At 39.5% G+C, this 20,150-nt stretch overlaps 1 protein-coding gene across 1 annotated transcript in view; it reads right to left on the reverse strand.

Annotated features, from left to right (window-relative positions):
- Nucleotides 1–15,703: 15,703 nt before the first annotated feature.
- Nucleotides 15,704–20,150, reverse strand: part of ATP6V1H (ATPase H+ transporting V1 subunit H) — a 47,403-nt gene continuing 42,956 nt past the window's right edge. Inside the window, exon 14 of the mRNA XM_064386268.1 lies at nt 15,704–15,849. Within this exon, the coding sequence (XP_064242338.1) occupies nt 15,789–15,849 (61 nt within the window). The 3' untranslated portion in view covers nt 15,704–15,788. The remainder of the gene's footprint in view (nt 15,850–20,150) is intronic.

The raw sequence follows: 20,150 nt of genomic DNA on the forward strand, positions 1-20,150 counted from the left end.
TTAGGTGCAGAGGCAAAAAAAACCCCAGATGGATGATGTGGCACATTGAAATGTTACATTGCAAATTCAGGCACATTATGCATCCAGCACCGGCCCTGTGCACACACAGCTGTGCCAGGTGCATCTCCTGGGGAGGAACCACAGCCCCTGCTCCACCTCAAAGGGCAGCTCCACAGGCAGGTGGGGATGTGCTCTGCAAAGGCTTTTGGCACCTTCATTTGTCAGTTCAGCCACAGAGGGCACAGCCACATGCTCGCAGCAGGCTCACCCCTGGCCACGGCTCAAGGTCTAAAGGCTGGCCATGGCAGCAGCCACAGCTTCCCATGCTTGGAAGAGCTCAGGTTGTAAATAGAGCAGCTCCCAGGCATTACAAAATGGTTGCAGCATCCTACAGTACCTTGGCTCTACCTTTTTGGAGTTCTTCTGTATTCTTGCATTTTTGCCATGACTTCGTTGTTACAGCCTTTATGCTCATGTCTCATTTATTTGGTTTTATACCATCAAAATTATTTTGTTTACTTCAGTCTGCTTCATTCTTCGTGGTTTTTTGTGCAGTGCCAAATTGCATCTGAAAATATATATATATTTATATGCACCTATATATATATACATGTATCAAGAACACATGAGCCTTTCATACAGAGCAGTCATAGCTAGAAAGTGAAGAATATTTTCTCTCAGGTATTTGGAGTAGATAAACATTAGCAACCTCTTTTGGGAAACTGCATTTTGAAGAGGAGTTTGAAGACAGAAATAAAGACCTAAGAAGTGATAACCCTTGCTCTAGTGTTAAATAGGCTGCAAACCCCACTGGAAAATATGGCATAAAACAGAAAGACTAGTATTTTTATTTTCCAAATAATGATCAAACATAACAAGATTCTTTAGCTTGAAGTCCATGGTCCATGCTTGCTTACTTCACTCTGAAATTTAGAGTAAATTTTCTTTCAAAATGTATATATTGAGCATATGTTTAAATTTCCCATTAAATAGTTCTTTTAGGTTTTTTCTCTCCTTTTTTCCTACCATTTAACAGAAAAAAAAACCAAACTAACTTCTTTACATAAATGTATTATTCTAATTTTTGGGTGGTCCACTCCAATCCATTAACCTGCATTTTCAGCAGAATTAAATTAAGAAAAAATAAATTGCTTTTTATTCTTATTCTCTCATTCAGCTAAACAGAGTATTTGAGACCTGACCAGGTAAAATACCTGTGCCAGCATGTTTTTCCTCCGTATTTCAAAATGAGTAACAAAATGGTAGTGTTTCAGTAACCCTCTGCCAGATAGCATTTCCAGAGCACTTCCAGCTTTCAGAGAACAAAGTTGAAGACTTAGAGTGTTCATTTGTAATAGCAGGTAATCAAAAAAACCCCAAAACATAAATCAGTGGTTTAAAATTACTGGAAACTCAGCAAAATAAATATTATTCTGTAACACTGGACTCCCCATCATACAGAGCACAAGAAAATGTAATTCTATGAAGAGCTATAAGGAACTTTGAAATTCAAATTTTTTTTTCATTACAAACATCTCAATTGGTAGATGAATATACTGAAGAACCAGAACTTTCCTTTCTAGAACAGAAAACCAGTGATGAATTTTGGAGACTAAATAAGAATTATAATGCTCACACTCTGTGGAAAGTCATTCATTTCACCTTTGTTATTAGTGATTTTCTATATGTCAAGAAATGTTCAGAGCAAATATGGCTTCAGCCTTAAAAAAAAAAATCCTAACCAAAATTGAAACCATCCCCCAGTAAAAAGCAGGTTATCTAGCCCATTGTACAAATGCAAATTAAGCCACCTCTAAAGAGCTATGCAGAGGATTCGATTCTCCTTTTGACCTTAGCTCTTACATGTAATTACCTGCCTTGTTTTAAATAGTTATTCCCCAGCAGTGAAAAACAGCTGCTGTTTCCATAGATGTTAATCTCTCTGCAGCTGAACCAGAGTTCTGCCTCAACATCCCTTTCAGAGAACATAAGGATTTAGGATGCTGCAGACACCCATTTTCTTGGGCAGAAAGCATTTACTCCCTTCCTAAATCATATATCAAATATCATGCAGATATACCCCCAGAAGGATGGGATAAACCAGACATGGCAAAGACACTGCAGAACCCTGGCAAAACCCTTATTCCCCTATTTTGTACAATTCAGGTCACTAAATATCACAGAAGTTCTGAAATCAAAAATGCCAAAGGCTCCAGGGAGACTTTACTGACATTCTGCAAATATTTGTGGACATTTTACAGACATTTTAAAGTTGTTTTCTGAGGGAGCAATATCTGTCTGCTGTAGCAAGCATGGGGAAGGGTGGTGGTGGTTTATGAGGATGTATTAGCTAGTGGGTCACCTGAGTGGGATGTTGGCCAGAGAAGTTATGGATGCTCCATATCTGGAAGTTTTCACAGAGTTTCAAGTAATCTGGTCTAGTGGAAAGTGTCCCTGATCTTTAGAGGTCCCTTCCAACCCAAACCATTCTGTGATTCACTCTGTTGGCTTTGCTCAGTTCATGAAGACTCACAATAAAACTCAGGAACTGAGCAACCAAGTCCATCTGTTAGGACTCAAACCACAGTGAAGTACCACAAAATAAAGGAGAAAATTATGCTTTGCAGTCTAAAAGGTAAAACACCTTGCAAATTTGCAAGAAAGTACAGTAAGGATTTCTGCTTATGAATTACTGTAACCTCATGGCCACAAATGCAGAGCTGATGCCTTTTCCACAAAGAGGGGAAAGTGTGCAGTAACCAAAAATTGTCTGAATGGGCAGACTGAAAAAACTGAGATCTGTTCCCCACCAAACTAATTGAACAAACTGACATTTGTCACTGTCCATGACTGCTGGTAATCCCTCCTCTGCTGTATTCTGTGCACCTAAAGAAAGGGGCTGAGTAGTAAACTACTGTCTTAAATGTCATCACAAATTTTTTATGGCAAAACAGCCCACTGCACATGCTCAAGTTCTAATAAATAATAGTACTCAACTTCCAAACACCCAGGCTCTGCAGGTAATACAGCAGGAGAGGGATGGGGGGCCCTGTCCCAGGCAAACTCAGGAGATGCTGTCAATGAGCTCAAGGCCAAGCAAAAAGGGCAACAGCCCCATCAGGGCAGGGAGAAACTGCTGCAATATAACTAATTTGCAAAAGGAGCTTTCATTTCACACCAGAACTCAAAACAGGTATAAAACCAGGTTATTGTGTCTGGGATTGGCATTTTAGATACCACCTAGGTCAAGAAAAGTTTCCTGATCCCGTTCATTTACTGTTGTTTCCTGAGCATCAAATCCTTGTTCTCATCCCATGGCCTCCACATTTTCTCTTAATAACAAGCTGTTTTCCTCCAGTCAAGATACATATAAAGTGATAGACTTTGAGTTATGTAATTACAGCAGCTCATTTAGATCAAACTGATTGCATCAGTTAATCACATAACTGCTGGCAACAATAACAAAATCAAAAAAAACCCAGAAAATTGAGTCAAATAAATTAAAGAACAAATCACCCTGATGGAATCACATCCAGCTCATAAGGCATTTTATGAGAAAACTTCATCTAAATAAATCCAATAAATTCTGTAGTTATCCACTCAATACTGCTTTTATCCAAGTGGATGATATTTTACATTGAATTTTAGAGAGAAACAATAAACTGCTACATTAAAAATCAAGACAATATTATATCAGCTCCTCTGTGTCCATGAAAGCCATATCCAATCCAGGTGTTAAGTGGATTAACTTATATTGCCATATAAGAAGAAATCAAGTTTATCTGGCTGGATTTAATTTCCATTCTATTTAGGGAGACTTCCTATTAAGTCAGAAAAGAATTTAAGCTATTTATGAGCTCAAGTCTAAATGAAAAAATCTCCAAGCCTCAAAACAGTGGTTTGACTACTCATTCAAGCTGCAAATACCTCATCTGCCTAATTTGAACTCTCAGTTTTAGACCAGGTAATTCTCTCCAGCTGGGTGTTTGTGACCACCAACATGGAGTTCTTTGGGAAGTCTCTCCATTTGCTTTGCTGGAGTAGATCCATTCTGTGTAGCTGATTCACTGACTTGGATTTGACCTGTTTTCTGTGTCTAAAGCAAGTGCTCGGACTCTTTTGTCCCATTCTCTGCCCCAGTATTTAATTTCCAATGTGAGACTGTGTCATGCATGAAGAGACAGCCTGCTTCCAGCAGTGGCTCCACTTGGGGCTGGATATGAACTACAACCATCCAAAGGAACTGATTTCAAACTGGGCACCCTCCAGCCCCCAGCTCATTCTCTTGGAGAGCCTCATGTTTGCAACATTAATTCAAAACCTAATAATTACATCTTTTTGAGGTAAATGTGCAGGATGGGTGGTAACATGGTCAGAGTAGTTACCAATACCGTTATTAAACAATTTCTTTAAGATGAACAAATCACTAACAGCTCATCACCTAAACAAAAATTTTAAGACTACAAAAATAAGAAAAAAATCCTGCTGCCTTAACAATCCCCCTGTTAAACGTCAGAAACACTTCCAGGCAAATCAGCCCAGGAAGAAGACTGCAAATCCTCTTAATTAGAGTTTGTTATGTAGCTACATTCATGCAAAAGCAGACCTGCATTTCAGGAAAACATGTTAGAAGACCTCTAAGTTTTGCAAGGAAAACCAGGAGTTAACTTCTCCTCAGCTCCACAACCAGAGAAAGCAGGAAAGCTTCATCCTCTCTGCTAACAAAATCAGGAAAACACACATACACACAAATACATATATATATATATATATATATATATATATATATATATATATATATATATATATATATATATATTACCCTTACATACAATGATTTTCCAAAGATTTAAAAGCTTTTGTAGAATCATACTAGTTATATTCCTCAGGAATGCAGGTGGGCTCATTCAGAGCAGCCAATATTTAGGTTATGCTGGTGATAGTTTGGGTTACCAGCCAGTGAAGGATGAAGAGAATGAATGACACAAATGGAGGAGGACAGGTAGACCCAAAATACTGCTGTGAAATGAGTCAGCACAGGAAAGGCAGTAACTCTTTCCTCAAGAATGATCAGGTTAATAAGGTAGCACAGAGTCATCTCTAGTTGAAAACCTACTTAATGCTACATATCTTCCCCTCAGATCTTCATCTTGCTATGCATGAAATAAATTATGATGTCACCGTGATGGCACTGATGAAACAAGAGCACCTGTGTGATATGAACAGAACATCCTTGCACTTAGATCAAAAAGAAACTGCTCAAAGAGGGAAAACAACTTTGGGGGAATGGAGTTTCAGACAACAGAAGTGACTTCCCTATTATCTTCAAAATAACATGGCCATGGGAATGGACTACAGTAACAGTATATAATACCCAAATGATTCAGGATGGTTAAGAGGGATGTGAAGATTGACAGATTTGACCACTGAGTTCCTCAGATGCAAGAGAAGAAAAGCAAATTCAGGTAATGGTACTCAAGTGTATTATCATACCACAGGATGGTTCTTTTTGTGTGAAATAAAGACAAGCCAGCAGACTCAGTCACAAGATAATGATGAAGTACCACATTAACAAAAGCTGCTTTGCTCTCCTACAGAAGCAAACAAAAAATAGTTGTGTGAGTAAACAACTTAATTAAGGCATATTTAAATGTAGATCTGATACTGTAACCTTTCCCAGACAGCCATGAGTCTGACCTGGAAAAGACACTAAAAACACAGCATACCAATGTGGTAATTGAGGCTCCACACCACCTCATGAGCTCTGCCTGTGCCCCCATGCTTAAGATTTTTCTGTTTGGGAGGAGGCATCAACTCTATTACAGATAACAGACACACAGTCATGTCTCATAAACCAATTCTTTCTAACATGGATGTGAGGTTCGTGTCAGCACTTTCTGAACCCTCATGTCAGTGGTGCTCTTCATTTTTGCATTCTGGCTTGAGGAGGAAAGCAGAGTTTGTGATATTATCAGAACCCATTACAAACAGAGGTAACATTGTTTCTAAGTGATTTCCTCTCTATTTTACTAGAGGAGGTGTCTGAGGGAGAGCTGCTGTCACCAAAGTTTCAGCAGCTGTGGGAAAATACCAGCGCAAGAATCAGTAAATAAAAATACCCAGGATGAGGGCATAAACTGAAATGCAGGAAGTTTAATTCGAACATGAGGAAAAGCTTCCTTGTTTAGAGTGGACAGAGCTGCCCAGAGAAGTTTGTGGAGGCTCCTCTGGTGATATTCAAAACCCATTTGGATGTGTTCCTGTGTAACCTGCTGGAGAAGAGTCTGCAGGGGACTTGGAGTTGATGGTCTTCAGGGGTCCCTTCCAACCCCTGCCATCCTGTGGTTCTGTGATCCTTACCACAGCTTCAGTAGATCCAGAAGCAGGAAGGGTTAAAGCCACCAGAGGAATGGGTTTCTGCCCCAGTCTCCCAACAGGAAGAGCAGGAGAAATGATCAACACTTACACCAAAGGCAGCTGACATTGCATTCTGTGAGAGTGGGGACCCAGAACCAACAAGCCAGGCTTTGCTGATCTTTCATGAACCTCTCTTACAATCACAAGACAATGCTCTGCTTTCACATATTCCAGGATCTACAGTACTTCAGGGACAGAGGTTAAGCCCTAGGAAATGCTGACAGTGAAGCAGGGGAGTGCATTTGCTTCAGAGCCCTCCCATCTCCCAGTGCAAACCTCCTTCGTTCCCTGCTGCACCATCACCTCCAGCACGGACACTTGCACATGCTGAATCCTCCAGCTCAGGAGAGAGAGGCCTCTGCAAGGATCTGTCCAGAGAAACCAGATCACTGAATTAGCCCTTAAAAGGGGTGAAATCAGGAATCACTTTCACAGTAGGGCAGTGCACCAGAGCAGCTAAACACAGCAGATCCCTGACTGATGCCCTGCTCAAGCTGCCACAGAGGTCTGGGGAGAACAGGCTGACCAAGCAATGCCCTGCACTGCTCTTGGTGTCTGCCAAAAGGCTTTTTCTCATTAAAACCTTCTTGTTTAGCACAAACCAGTGTACACAGCAAGTTAGCTGTGGAGCCTGCTCATTTCCCCTGGCATAAACCCAGATGTTTTCATAACAAATTGCATCAGAACACAGATTGCTTTGGTTTAACCTCTTTGGCTTATTACACATCCTGGGCCAAAACAGTGATGATTAAACAAGCACTGCTTTAATTAAGCAGCATCACTATGTTATTTATGCTACACAGGAGCTCCTGATAATGTTGCAACCTTTAGTTTTAATTCCTTTAATTCAAAGTTGTGCTGAGAAGAAGCACTTTCCTCTACTTTGGTCCCCACTTCAGTGACTCACCAGACACTCATTTTAAAAAATGCTAGGGAAAGGGTATGCATTTCAGCTAAAGTAATGTTTATTAGAAGCAAATTCCCAAACATTTAGAGAAGCTTTATGCAGACCCCATTGTAGGGGCCTTTCATGGCAATTATTGTATTCAAAAGACAATAGCCAAAAGGTATTTTAAACGGACAGATGAGTTACTACCTGATCTGGCAGCAGAGGTTCTTAAAGCTCAGAAAAGTCACAAAACCATTAAGGGTTTTTTCCTTTTGTCATCACTGAGGAGGCTCTTTGAAAGCAAACCAGAAATTATTACACACTTCAGGTATATAAGGCGTCACTTTAATTTGTCCAAGACCAATACCAGGAACAAAACCAGGACATTGGAGCTTAGGAAAAGTGAACTTACCAAAACAAGAATCCAGGTAGAACCCTGGAAGGAAGCTGCCCATTGCCCTCTAGTACCCCCTCACAGAGCCCAAACCTCCCCATCACCTGGACCTGGGTTATTACCAAGGATCCTCCAGACCATCTCCCTGCCCAAACTCCCCAGCCAGGCTACAGGGACACAGCAGAATCCTTCAGCTGCACAGACTCTTTGTTGCCAAGTATTTTTAGCTGTACAACCCACCCAAGCTCCTCCCATTTGGTGAATGATGACCTCTCAGACATGGCACACACATCAGCCTAAAGGTAGAAAGCCACGAGACTATAATTGACCCCTTGAGTAAGCCTCAGGAGCATCATTTGATCCGGTCTGACTCTATTTCCCTCACTTCACAGGCACTTCAGTAGGTAATAGTTTACCTGCCATTTCATAAAATGACAAGTCTTATCTGCAATTTCTAACAGTGTCACATAATAGAAAAAGAATATAATCAAGACTGAAAAATAGTAGCTTTAAAGGATGTACTAACAATTCTCACCCCTGGAAAAGCTGCATGGAGCTTTTTAGCCATAATTGCACCAGGAGAAAATACCACCTCTCCTGGCTTTCTTGGTGTTTGTGCCTCAGGGGGACCATGTTTTCCTGCAGACACGGTAGAAGAGAGAAAAATGAAGCTGCAGGTCTGCTTAGGGAACAGACCTGCAGCAATGAAATACATTCAGCACAAGCCATGAGACTCCTTCTGCTGCTTTGCCATGCTCCCAGAGAGCCAGCAGGTTAAGTGAGAACACAGAGCAGTTCTCCCCTGCCCTTGGAGCTAGCACGTGTGTGCAGACACAGCACTGCACCAGCCAGTCAATCCAGCCACCTTCAGGGGACAATGACGCAGCCACGTGTGCGCTGAGCTGAATCCCCAGCACAAGGGGTCGGGTTTGTTGGATTGTTTCCCTCAGGCAAGCCAGGTGGTAGCTGTCTGTCTACAGAGAGAGGAGACAAAAGTCAACAGCATCAATTGTTGTGCTTGCTTCTTGCAAGGCCATACCAGCTTTTGACAGCTGAAGGGAAGCTTGAGATCCTCCAACTTTGCTGGGCTCTTTTGACATCTGTTTACATGACAAACATTCTCAGTTGGGGACAAGGGAAAAGCAAACAGCTAGACACGTTGCATCACAGATATTTCAAATTAAACAGGCTTGAGACACTTACCAGTGGGAGAGTTAGATGGCACAGAGCAGTCTACCACAACAAAGACCGAGATTTTACTTCCTTTTGTGTAAGTCATTAGCATAACCTACACAAGCTCCAGTGGAGTTCCTTTCAGTGCTTCTCAAAATGTGGTTTACACTTCCCTGCTAATAATTTATGGTAATTAGGAAACTAATTAGAAAAAAAGTCACCTTTTTATTATTTTTGTTACTATTCATTTATTTCAGAATTTTATTTTATATTGGTAATACATTACCTAATTCTGTCAGGCTACTGATTTCAGGGCGCACAGATTAAATTTCAAGTATTGTGCTGCTGATATTGCAGAGCCTGACTCTGGTGAGGTATGACCAGAGTGAAAGCAAAATACATCTATTACAAGCACTGCATGAAAATGGCCTTTATGAACTGGCTTTTAAAACATTTTTTAAAACTGTGTGATTTGCCATATCTGCCTACAACAAAAGTCTAAACAGCAGTCTCACTGCCAGCAAGATAAGTGTTTGCATCCCCATTGTTGCAGAATAAAACATCTCTGTCTCCTCAAAATACAAACTTAGAATCCAAAATTTTCATAAAACATGCCAGAGATTATGCAGCAGAAAGGAAGGCCAGAGTAAACCAGAGGCCATCCCAGCAGAAGAGATTAAAGTCCTCACTTGTGTACAGTTGTTTTGCATGCAATGAACCAGCTAATGGGAAATTCAGACTGTGCACTGAGAGCAGGGACAAAGGATAGAGAACATAAGATGAAAAAATATGCCAGTGGTTTGAGGAATGATGGATAACACCACTTGTCCTCCATGCTGACTTACAACATCACAAGAGTTCGTGCAAGTTATCAATTACTGCAGTGGATTAGGAAACAAAGATCATAAAGGGAAGATTCCAGAAATCAACAAAATTCCTTTTATCTCCAGAAAGGACACAGAGGCATGACAAGATAAACAGGCTAAAAGAAGTTACAGTGCCTAGTCTCTGCATGGCAGTCAAAGTCATGAAGTTTGGCCCAGGTTAAAGGCTATTTAGGTAAGAAAGTTGGAACTTCCATAGACATAAAATCAAGGAAGCTTTATGTATTCTCTTTAAGGAAAGATTTCATCCCATTCCATATTTCTTAGAAGAAAAAAAAATCAGCACTGTGCTTGTGAAGTCATAGGTGATAAAATTCAGGAAGGACATTTAATATCACTACATGGGAAAAAATAAAGAAAAAGAAAACAGGCTTGCCAGATTTAGAAGAAAATTATAAAAATCTTGACCATTTCTTTAGAAACAGTATTTGATAGGGTTTGAACTAGAATACATAAGAAAAACAGGTAAAATACAAGATAGAAGGGGCATAAAGAGTCTTTTCTTACCAGAGGAAAGTAACCATTTCTTTCTAAAACATTTCCTTTATTCTAGGTCTCATCCATCATCCATCTGCTTGACATAACAACAAAATATATTTGAATTGTGAAAATTTACCAATTCTAAGAGAAATTAGAATATAATACAGAAAAAACTAGATAACACCTAAGAACTGAAATTTTGAGGTGTGGCATTCAGACACACAACAGAAGGTACAATTTATGCACTTCCTGTAAAAGGACTTCACCAAAGACACCCCAGATGGATTTTAGTATTTCATCAGTGCTCTCTTGCCCAGACACTTGGATAGGAGAGGACCAGCTCCTTTCAAGTGCACCAGCTGGGGAAGCCAGATAAAGTGATTCTTTTTAAATGCATTGTAATCTCTGCAAATCTCCAAAGATGGAGATAGCCTGTGATCTTCTGGCAGAAAAAAAAAAGAAAAAAAAGCTGTTGCCATGATCCCCATACTGACAGACTCATAATCCAAAGCTGCATTTTAGCCACCTACACCTGACAGAACAGACTTGTTTTGCACCCTTCCTTACCACATGAAAATTGCCTAGAGAATGATGACCTTTAAGTCCACAATTTATCAGGCTTTCTTCCTATAAAATAGTCTGATATTGTAGCAGTTCTGTGATTTCCAAATCAATAGGTTTTAGCTGTCATTGCTGCAATCAGCTGTCCAGTTTCTTTGCCCATTCTTGGCAGAGATGGATACATGCAGTCTTTTTAAAATACTTAATGAATGACACTGAAAAAGTTATTTTCACCTTGACAGTTTGTCTCTGCACAGAGTCCAGACATGGCAAACTGAAGAGCCTTGGAAAAATTATATTGGGAATATGCTTAGAAAGGCACCAAAGATGGCTTTTGAAAATCTTGATTTTTCCCTTTTGCAGATTTAGTTTTTACATAGAGGGAAAAAATTATGCAGTTCTGGGAAAATCTGTGAGATTATGCATTTTATATACATATATATGTGTGTGTATATATATACATATATATATATATATATATATATATATATATATATATACACACACACACATGTCCTTTCTGTCCACTTTCATGTGAAGAGAGATTTTTTTTTTTTTCCTTTTCCAGTTTTGTCTCAAATTAAAATTACTCTCCCATAGTACAGAAATTATCTTGGACATAACCACGAAAGAGAAACCAAACACTGCAAAACAGTCATTATTCCTTTTTTTTTTTTAATTGATCAGGCTCCTTACTATACAGTAATTTAGGTTAAAAGCATCAGTAAGGCCAAGGGGCAGGCCATGAAAAATATTCTTAAGCAAGGGATACTGGCAGTTTTTAGCACAACTTGTGCTCAGCAACATCTTGTTCATCTCAGAACCAGCTGTGCCAATGAAATATGCACACCACAAGGTAAAAAAAGTTCTGAGGTAACTCCCTAAATGCAGCACCTAACATTTACAAGACAGTTTGTTTCTTTCTGTGGTATTCAAATGATGATCCCCTCAGCCATTTGTAAATCTTAACAGCAGTTCAGACTTTTTAAATAATCACTTTGGAGTCTAAGAGGAAGCAAGTACAATTAATATCATACCTGATCATCACGAGAGCACGAGCTCTCTTCTCAGCTCTGACAACACATGGCTCTAGGAAGACAACTCCCAACTATTCTGCAGAAGCTGCCAAAGGGAAAAGCAAAAGCTTTTGTATAGAGATGAGTCAACCAATTTCCCCCTGAATCCTTGTCACTTACTGCATGCATTTACTGCATAAAACCAGCATGTCATACACCTGAAAAGGTATGGACCCAGCAGCTCCGAGTGTTAGAAATGAGTGACCATCTTCATTTGTTCACACAAGTGCACAAAGGTATTTTTGAAGCTCAGATGAGATACTGAAAAGAGGTGTGAGGTAGCATGGTACACCCAGGGCCTGGGCAACCCATCTCCTGCTCAGCCCTGGTTTGTTTCCAGCAGAGTATCTCACTGGCCAAGAGTAAAACCTGGTCTCTTCTTCACCTGACTGCAGGCCTTAAGATCTCAACCAGCTTGTGGGAATAATAAACATTCAGTAAGCACATGATTAAAGGCATTTTCCTGCCTTAGTTCTAGGTGTCAGTACTTCATCATGCATCCCTCCTACATAGAATTGTTACAGCTTTAAATTCTTTTCACAGTTGCTGTGCCTTGAAAACTTACTCAAATTTATTTCCCCTTCAGATTTCAGACCAAAACCAAAGTTCAAAGAAAGCCATTTAACCAGAAAAGTAACAGAAATTTCAAATGCAAGACTTAAAAAGTCAGCTTATCTAAAGATTTCAAAGGCTCTTTAATTAAACTCCAGGAAAATTAAACTCCATTTATTGTTGGATGAAACATAAGAAGGAAATCAAAAGTTAGGGAAACAGTGAATTTCACCCAGAGAAGATTGATTACCCTAATTTGGAGGATGGTGACTTCATCTCCTCGCTTTAGGAGCAAGTTAGTCATCAGGTCCATGGCAGCTCATCTCCAGCCGTCTCTAAATCTTCACATCACCAGAGGGAACAAAGGAAGCTGCTGGCACACATTTCTCTTCCTGACATTGTGCTCTACCCACACCATCATCACACAGCCTTGAAGCACCCCATCTGCCACCATGGCATCTGCCTGCCTGCACCCTGCCAGGTTTTGGGAGAAATTGTCTGAGCAAGTAAAGTGAGTAATGCAAACAGGTGAATAGTAAAAATGACACTCAGCAGCAAAAGCTAGCACTAGGCTTGTGAGACAAAAAAAACAGATTCAGTAGAGAGTTTTACTGATTAATTAAAATTCAACAAAAACTTTTGGTTGTTTTTCCTGATTCCAAAGGTTAACATCTCTGTCCTTTCTCTCTTGGGGCCACAGATGAAGGCCTTTCACTGCCAGCAAGTGGGATGGGAGATGAAGAACCCACATGTGGAAATTGCTCTGCAGCTCTCTGCTATGCCAAGATTCCCCAGGACCTGTAGGACACCATGAGCAGTCTGACTCCTGCAGAAATCTCAGCTCTGGCAACTTCAGTCCAAATTACTGGCTGCACAACAAAGTCCTCCATAACACCCTGCCCTGCAGGTTTCCAGGCTTCTTAAGGTACAATTGTTGGCAGGAACTCACTCAGATCCAACCTTTGAGCCACCTGAATGTTACCACTGGCAGCTGGAAATCTCAGAGCTTGCAGGTTTTAGGTTTCACAGGCACCAGGACATCAACAACATACAGGGATATAAGTGAAACTTCAGAACCGTTGCTTTAATTAGAGAGCTGTTGGACACAAGGTGGTAACTAAATGTCAGAGAATGCCAGGTATCACACAGCTTATAAACACACCACATGATGAAGAATTAAATTATGCACAGAACAATACTAGCAAAGCAGGAGAGGATAATTTATTTGTATAATACATGAAAATAATACTCAGATGTTTTAGGTCAACCGCTGTAAGCAATTTTGTCTCACATTATGAGTAACTTGGCTACTTCTAGCTCCTCCAGAATTGAAGAGGTTTCCAGTGGTAGTATTCATCATGTTTACTTCTATGATTCAATCCCAGATCTCCTTACCCAGCAGTGCTTTAGTGTTCCCTTTGGAAAAGGAAACACACTTGGTTTTGAAGGTGGGGAGACATTCCTTTCTCATTAATGCCACGTCACAGTTCTTGGACCCAACATTACAGCTGTAACCACAGGACCAACCTTTCAGAGCAGTCTTAGGCCCTGCTTACATTGACAAGTGTGACATGAAAAGCTGATTTGTAGAGCAAGACACTCAGTGCTAATTCAGCATTCACTCTGCATGCATTTCTAAAGGCCATACTTCAAACAAAATCTTACAAGGTCCAGTAGACTGAACACTGGCCACATAGCCAAGGCACACAGGATGTACAGTGTGACATCCATCATGCAAGATGCACATCCTGAGACTCAGCTTGCTTGGACAAGCCGCCCATTCATGGGCTGACACTACCAGGCAATGTAAATTCAGGTGTGAAATGCAGGGAGGACTCAGAGATTCATTTCCAGAGCATCTAACTGACCCAAGGTAAGAATGGCAGTGTAGGTGCACCCTTGTTCTCCCAGCTGCTTCCCACACCAGCCGCATCCCCCAGCACTGTGGGAATATGCAGTGCTGAGTTAAGATCTACTCACATAAACTGACTTTAGGTGGAGTGAGGGTTAATTCATTTCAGGCTTCAGCATCTAGTCTTGTGATACTGACTACAATATCAAGGCCTTTGCCTTCTATATGCAAAAGTAAGCAACAGTCATTAAGATACACAATCCAATTTTAATTAAGCAGACCAAGAAATCATCAACCTGTAGTCCTCTAACTCTCTTCTCTCTCCATTGCAACAGTGGTCAAATTTTAATTACATATGATGAAAATCCAGGCTGGATAAGGAAAGTTTTCCCAATTAGTCTTTTCACTTGATGTCAAAATACTCTAAGCTTCCCCAGAGACTTGCACCTCAAATGACTTACTGACAAGATTAAGAGTTATGTTCACTTTTTAATTCTCATAATGAATCACAAGAATATTAATTGCTTGGTGTTGCAAGTGCCTGGAGCCAGGCTTCTATCTATGCAACAAAACTATTTTCATATGTCATACCAAGATCATCTTAAATTTATTGATTACATATTTTATACTGTCAGAAGCTACAAAACACAGAATATATTGATAGCCAAATTATCTGGCTTAATATAAAAGAAATACAATGGATTTTGGAATGAAACCAGAACCCTAACATTTACAAGTACTTTCAATAACCATTATCATTTCAGCAGTTCGTAGTGCACATTAAAAAAAAACCTCACCCTGAACACCCTGAATTTGATCTCTGATCTACAGCCTTAACCACTGGTGTTATACAGCTGGACTAATAATCTTGAGGGTATATTTTCACTGATGGAGGAGTGCTCATTTTCTTTTCCTCTTCTTATTTCCAGATCTTTTAATGCAGTTTCTAACAAGAGAACTACCCCACCCCACCCCCAAAAAAAAAAAGCCCCACCCATACATTTGCTTTTATATACAATTTTAACACTATTTTGAGACCTGGTATATATTTTAGTATGGATAATCAATATTTCTTAGGCTACTGCACTAAGTCAATGCTTTATTAATTTGTCTGAGACATAAGGGGACAACTTACTTTTCTTAGAAAGTGACAACACTGATAAGCCACTAAAAGAAAAGAATAATTTTTCTAGGGTAATTATAATATCCATTATGGAACGGATATCCTTTAATAATAGTCTTTATTGTGAGAATAAATACATAAAACAAATGCAATATATTAGCCACATTTCTTCATATACATTTCTTCATATACATACAAGCTAATAGGCATAATCAGAACTAGCTGAACAAACAAATTTTTAGTAAGCCAACAACACTAGAGGAAAGTTGGAATGTTTATGCACCCGTAGCAGACAAAGAGGATGTGATTTCAGAATTTCCTTTGTATTCATTTAAAGAGAAACACACAGTAGTTGTAAGCACAAACTGCATGAACTGATGGAATTGTTTAGCTCCGTGCAGTGGCCGTCTGAGGTTGTTCTGACTGCAACTGCTTCCCCAGGTATTCCCTGAAATACAACAAAAAATTAGATTGAAAAATGTTCTGGAGGGTGGGGACTGCAACAGTGGTGGAATTACAAAGTGTATAAAGAAGAAAGAGCTTTAAATTCAGAATTAATCCCTCAAATAATTAATAATTAATCCTCCAGTCAACTGGAGCAACAATGAGCATGCCCAAGCATCCATCGTCTGCCCTATGAAAATAAAGTACAAATCAAACATAACAAAGCTGTCTAGAAAAGGAAGGAGCCCAATGGGAATATTTAGAAGCCCTAACAACTGACACAGAATACCCATGAAGCAGATAAATTTTGCTTGTTAAATACGTATTTTAGACGCCATGGCAAAATATTTAGAAGTTCCCCTTTCAACAACCCAGCTGCAAAAGCACACACTGGCAATACAACAGGCAAGCAAATAGACACTCAATAACTACATATTCAAGTTGAGAAAAATAAAAATATAATCAATCCAGGCCCACTGTATACCAACATCTCCTTTAAAGTGTTTTCCTCACCTGCACTTTGAGGTGATTAAGCCACTTACTTTCTATCTCTCCTCTCAACACTGGAACATCTCCCAGGTTACTGGCACTTGCCCTGAGCAGCAGTGTCTAAATCCCATGAAAAAATACTGCACAGTTCTTCTGAACATTACAGTCCTTCACTCACTCTTGTGAAAGCAGATCAACACTTCACAAAAAAGACCCACAAAAAAGCTGAAAGCGGTCTTTAATAATAGTACCTGGGTTGCTGCTTGTCACAGAAAATACAATAATTGTACCACTGTATCAAGTGAAAGAGAGGTTTCAGGACTCATGAAATGTAGGCGTTCTTTTTCTACTGCTGATCATACACTTAGCACTGTGCTTTCTCACTACACAGATATTTCAACCTACACAGGTTAAGCACTAGAAGCATCTCAGAGCAATTATGTTCAGAAAGAAGTCTCAAAAAAACCCCCATATAACTCAAGAGTATGTGCTTTTGCTTTATTAAAAAATAAATTTAAAAGATCAGGTTTTTTGCATATTTCCAAAACTAGTTTTCAGCTTAGTGTCCTAGTGAACAGTTATCCCTTATGCATTGCAATTCCTATTGCACAATGAAGTTCAGTACCTCAACTGCAACACCCAACAGTACTTTTCTCAGTTTTAACATTAAGCATCCAGAAAAGCTAAAGTTCCTATACAACATTAACTTCAAACACCTCTAGCAAAGAAAATAACATAATTTGTATGCTGAACCATATGTCATGGTTTAGCACCTTCATTTACAGCTTCATCAGGTGTTGCTGTAAAATCACAGTGTTTTAATGCTTGGGCTCCACTTAATAGATACAACTCCTGCTCGTGACAGACAGGTTATCACCCTCAGAGTAGAGGCTCCTGCTGGCAAAGAAGGAAATGAGCTGCTCTCCTCTGGTTTTGCAGGACTCAAAACTGTACCAGCAAAACAAAATTTGACAGTGATCCAAAAACACAGCCAGCAACTATGGAAGAGCTTCCACACTCATCAAACCTCTTTCTGCTCCCTCTATGTTTTTGGTTGTCTTTTTTTTTTCATTTGTTTCATGCCTATGTGCATGTACAGATTCTAGTGTTCTTCTGTGACATCCAGCCTTGAAACCAACTGACACTTGCTGCATACATGGCTCTGCTCATCATACTACAAGCCCACAACATTATTTATTCTTAAAGCAAATGAACCATATTGAATGTGAAATTCCCACCCTATTACTTCAAAGTGGGAAAATCAATCAAGCTAATCATCCACAACACTACAACTATTGCAAAGCTTACGCTGTTTTAGATGCATGGCCAAGGCTTTCTAAATACCCCACTAGAGTGCAGTGCAGTCAGCAAAAATCTCCAAGGCAGCAGAGCAGCAGGTAGGTACTCAGTGCCTTCACAGACATGTTCAACTTCCACAGTAAGTAGAACAGTATCTTCCCTACAAAACCTTTCGTAAGTGTAAGGCTTAAGCCCAGGGTCAAGGAAAAGCTCTCATCCCATTTCCCCACACAGAATGAATACCTGCAGCGACATCTCTACATTGTCATGCCGCAAATCCAAGTAAAAATCCCATAGTGTTCCTACCCCATCACCTCTTTAGCCACCACCAAGGGCCAGTGAAATGAAAAAGCTTGCATTACAAACTGTTAGAAGGATCACTTTATTTTCTGTTTGGTTATGACTTCCATTTGAGAGTCACTGATTAACCCAGGACAAGTTATCGCATGGTCTAGATTAGATGAACTTGGAATCATAGAACGGTTTGGATTGGAAGGGATCTCAAATCATCTGATTCCAAACCCTGTGCCAGGGGCAGGGACAACTTCTACTACACCAGGTTGCTGAGAGCCCCCTCCAACCTGGCCTTGAATACTCCACAGGATGGGGCATCTACAGATTCTCTGGGAAACCTCTTCCAGTGTCTCACCACCCCCAAGGAAATAATCCTGATGTCTAAACTAACTCAGCCCTGTTTTATTTCACAGCCATCATCCCTTGGCCTTGTGAGAAGGCCCTCTCCAGCCTGTAGGCCTCCTTTAGCTACTGTACAGATGTTCTAATACCTCTCCAGAGACTTCTCTTGTCCAGGCTTAACAACCCCAACTTAGAGCTCTTCCTCACAGCACAGGTGTTCCATTCCTCTAAATCATCTTCTCAGCGCTCCTCTGGACCTGCTCAAAACATTAAGTAGGACCCTGTTCTCCCTCTGCTAAAACACATCTTAAAAGAATAAGAAGATTCAAATATATTTTATAAATACTGGTATTTCATCCCATTAGGAGGTTAAGAAGCTCTGTAAGCTCCAAACTTCACTCATAAGTTGGACATAAGTGTCCATCCCCATGCTATTACAAATTAAGGGTCTAAGACTTTATCCTGCACTGATACTTAGTTAAATCTTAAGAGAAAAACTGGGATTTTAAAGTTATTATTTACCTCGCAAAATTAAAGTCACATGTAAGAATGCAAGCATTTAATACATTGCACTATAAGAGCATGTATGATGAAAGGGTGGATCTTGTCATAAGGTAACAAATCAGTCAATAAAATAATCAAAATAGCATCTGAGATCTGTGGTGCATGCTACAACAGAAAGTAATGAAGTAGGTATTAGACTTTTTTTTTTTAATTGCAAGCTATAAGCCCAAGAAATGGACCACTACAAGGTATTTTAAACCATTTTCATCACATTGTAACAGAAAGGCCTTTATAAAAAGATCAGATTTAGCAATCTTCTCATTTCCTTCAACATAAAACCATCCTTACTAAAAGCAGATGAACCTAGTGCAAACAAGTTTGCATTTGCACATAACAGCATTCAAACATGAAACAACTGATTCCCTATAAACTTACAAGAACGAAAAATATTATCTCTGCACTGCAGAAAAGCTTCAAATGCACAACTGTAGCACACCACTTCTGAGACTAGCTATAAAATCTTCCATTTCTCAATTAAAGCTCAGACCAGCAAGACTTGAAACACCACACACTTTCACTTCCCTGGTCACCCAAAAGTCTGACAATGAAGCATAAGTAATTTCCATTTGCAAATTAATCTTTTCATTCTTACTAGAACAACCAAGTGAGATTCCTTCCACACTAGAAATTCCCCCTTTTTGAGGCCTCTTTTTACACACACATTTTCTGCTGTTCCCAAAGTGCTTTTTCCAAGAAGAAAAGGAGTCTTACAGGTGAATACATTAATTCATTTTATCTCAAATTCTTATTCTAATGTTTCTTCCTTTGTTTAATTTAATCAGTTTTTGTTTGTCATGAGAGCCACTGACACCTTGAAGCAGAGATATACTTAAATGTCATAACTGAAACAAATGCTTAAAAGTTTATTTAGGAAAAGGCACACAGAACTGATCCAACATGTAAACTCAATGAATATGGAATAAGGAGATTGCAAACTAGTACGAGACACTATCCACAAATTTTATACTAATATATACCATATACTAAAAGATCATTGTCAGCAACAAACAATCTATGATAGAAGGGAAAGTTATAAGACACACACAACAGATCCCTAGGGGCCATGTGTTAAAAGAAACAAGCCTTGAAGTTTAAGTAGTACTACTTTCAGTGTTATACTCCAAATCCCAGTGCAGTCAGATTTGCCTATCCTTTAAAAGACACTGAAAATTAATGGGCAAAGGAAGAAAAGTAGATGAAGCACAGAATAAAGGAAGGATGAAATTTTCATGTTTTCTCTTTTCTTACATTTAACTCTTGCATCCTGGTTATTAAAGAAATTATCAAAAATATTTATAGTCTTGAATATCTGCAATC

This window comes from Passer domesticus, chromosome 1, assembly GCF_036417665.1.
Source record: "Passer domesticus isolate bPasDom1 chromosome 1, bPasDom1.hap1, whole genome shotgun sequence".
NCBI lineage: Eukaryota > Metazoa > Chordata > Aves > Passeriformes > Passeridae > Passer > Passer domesticus.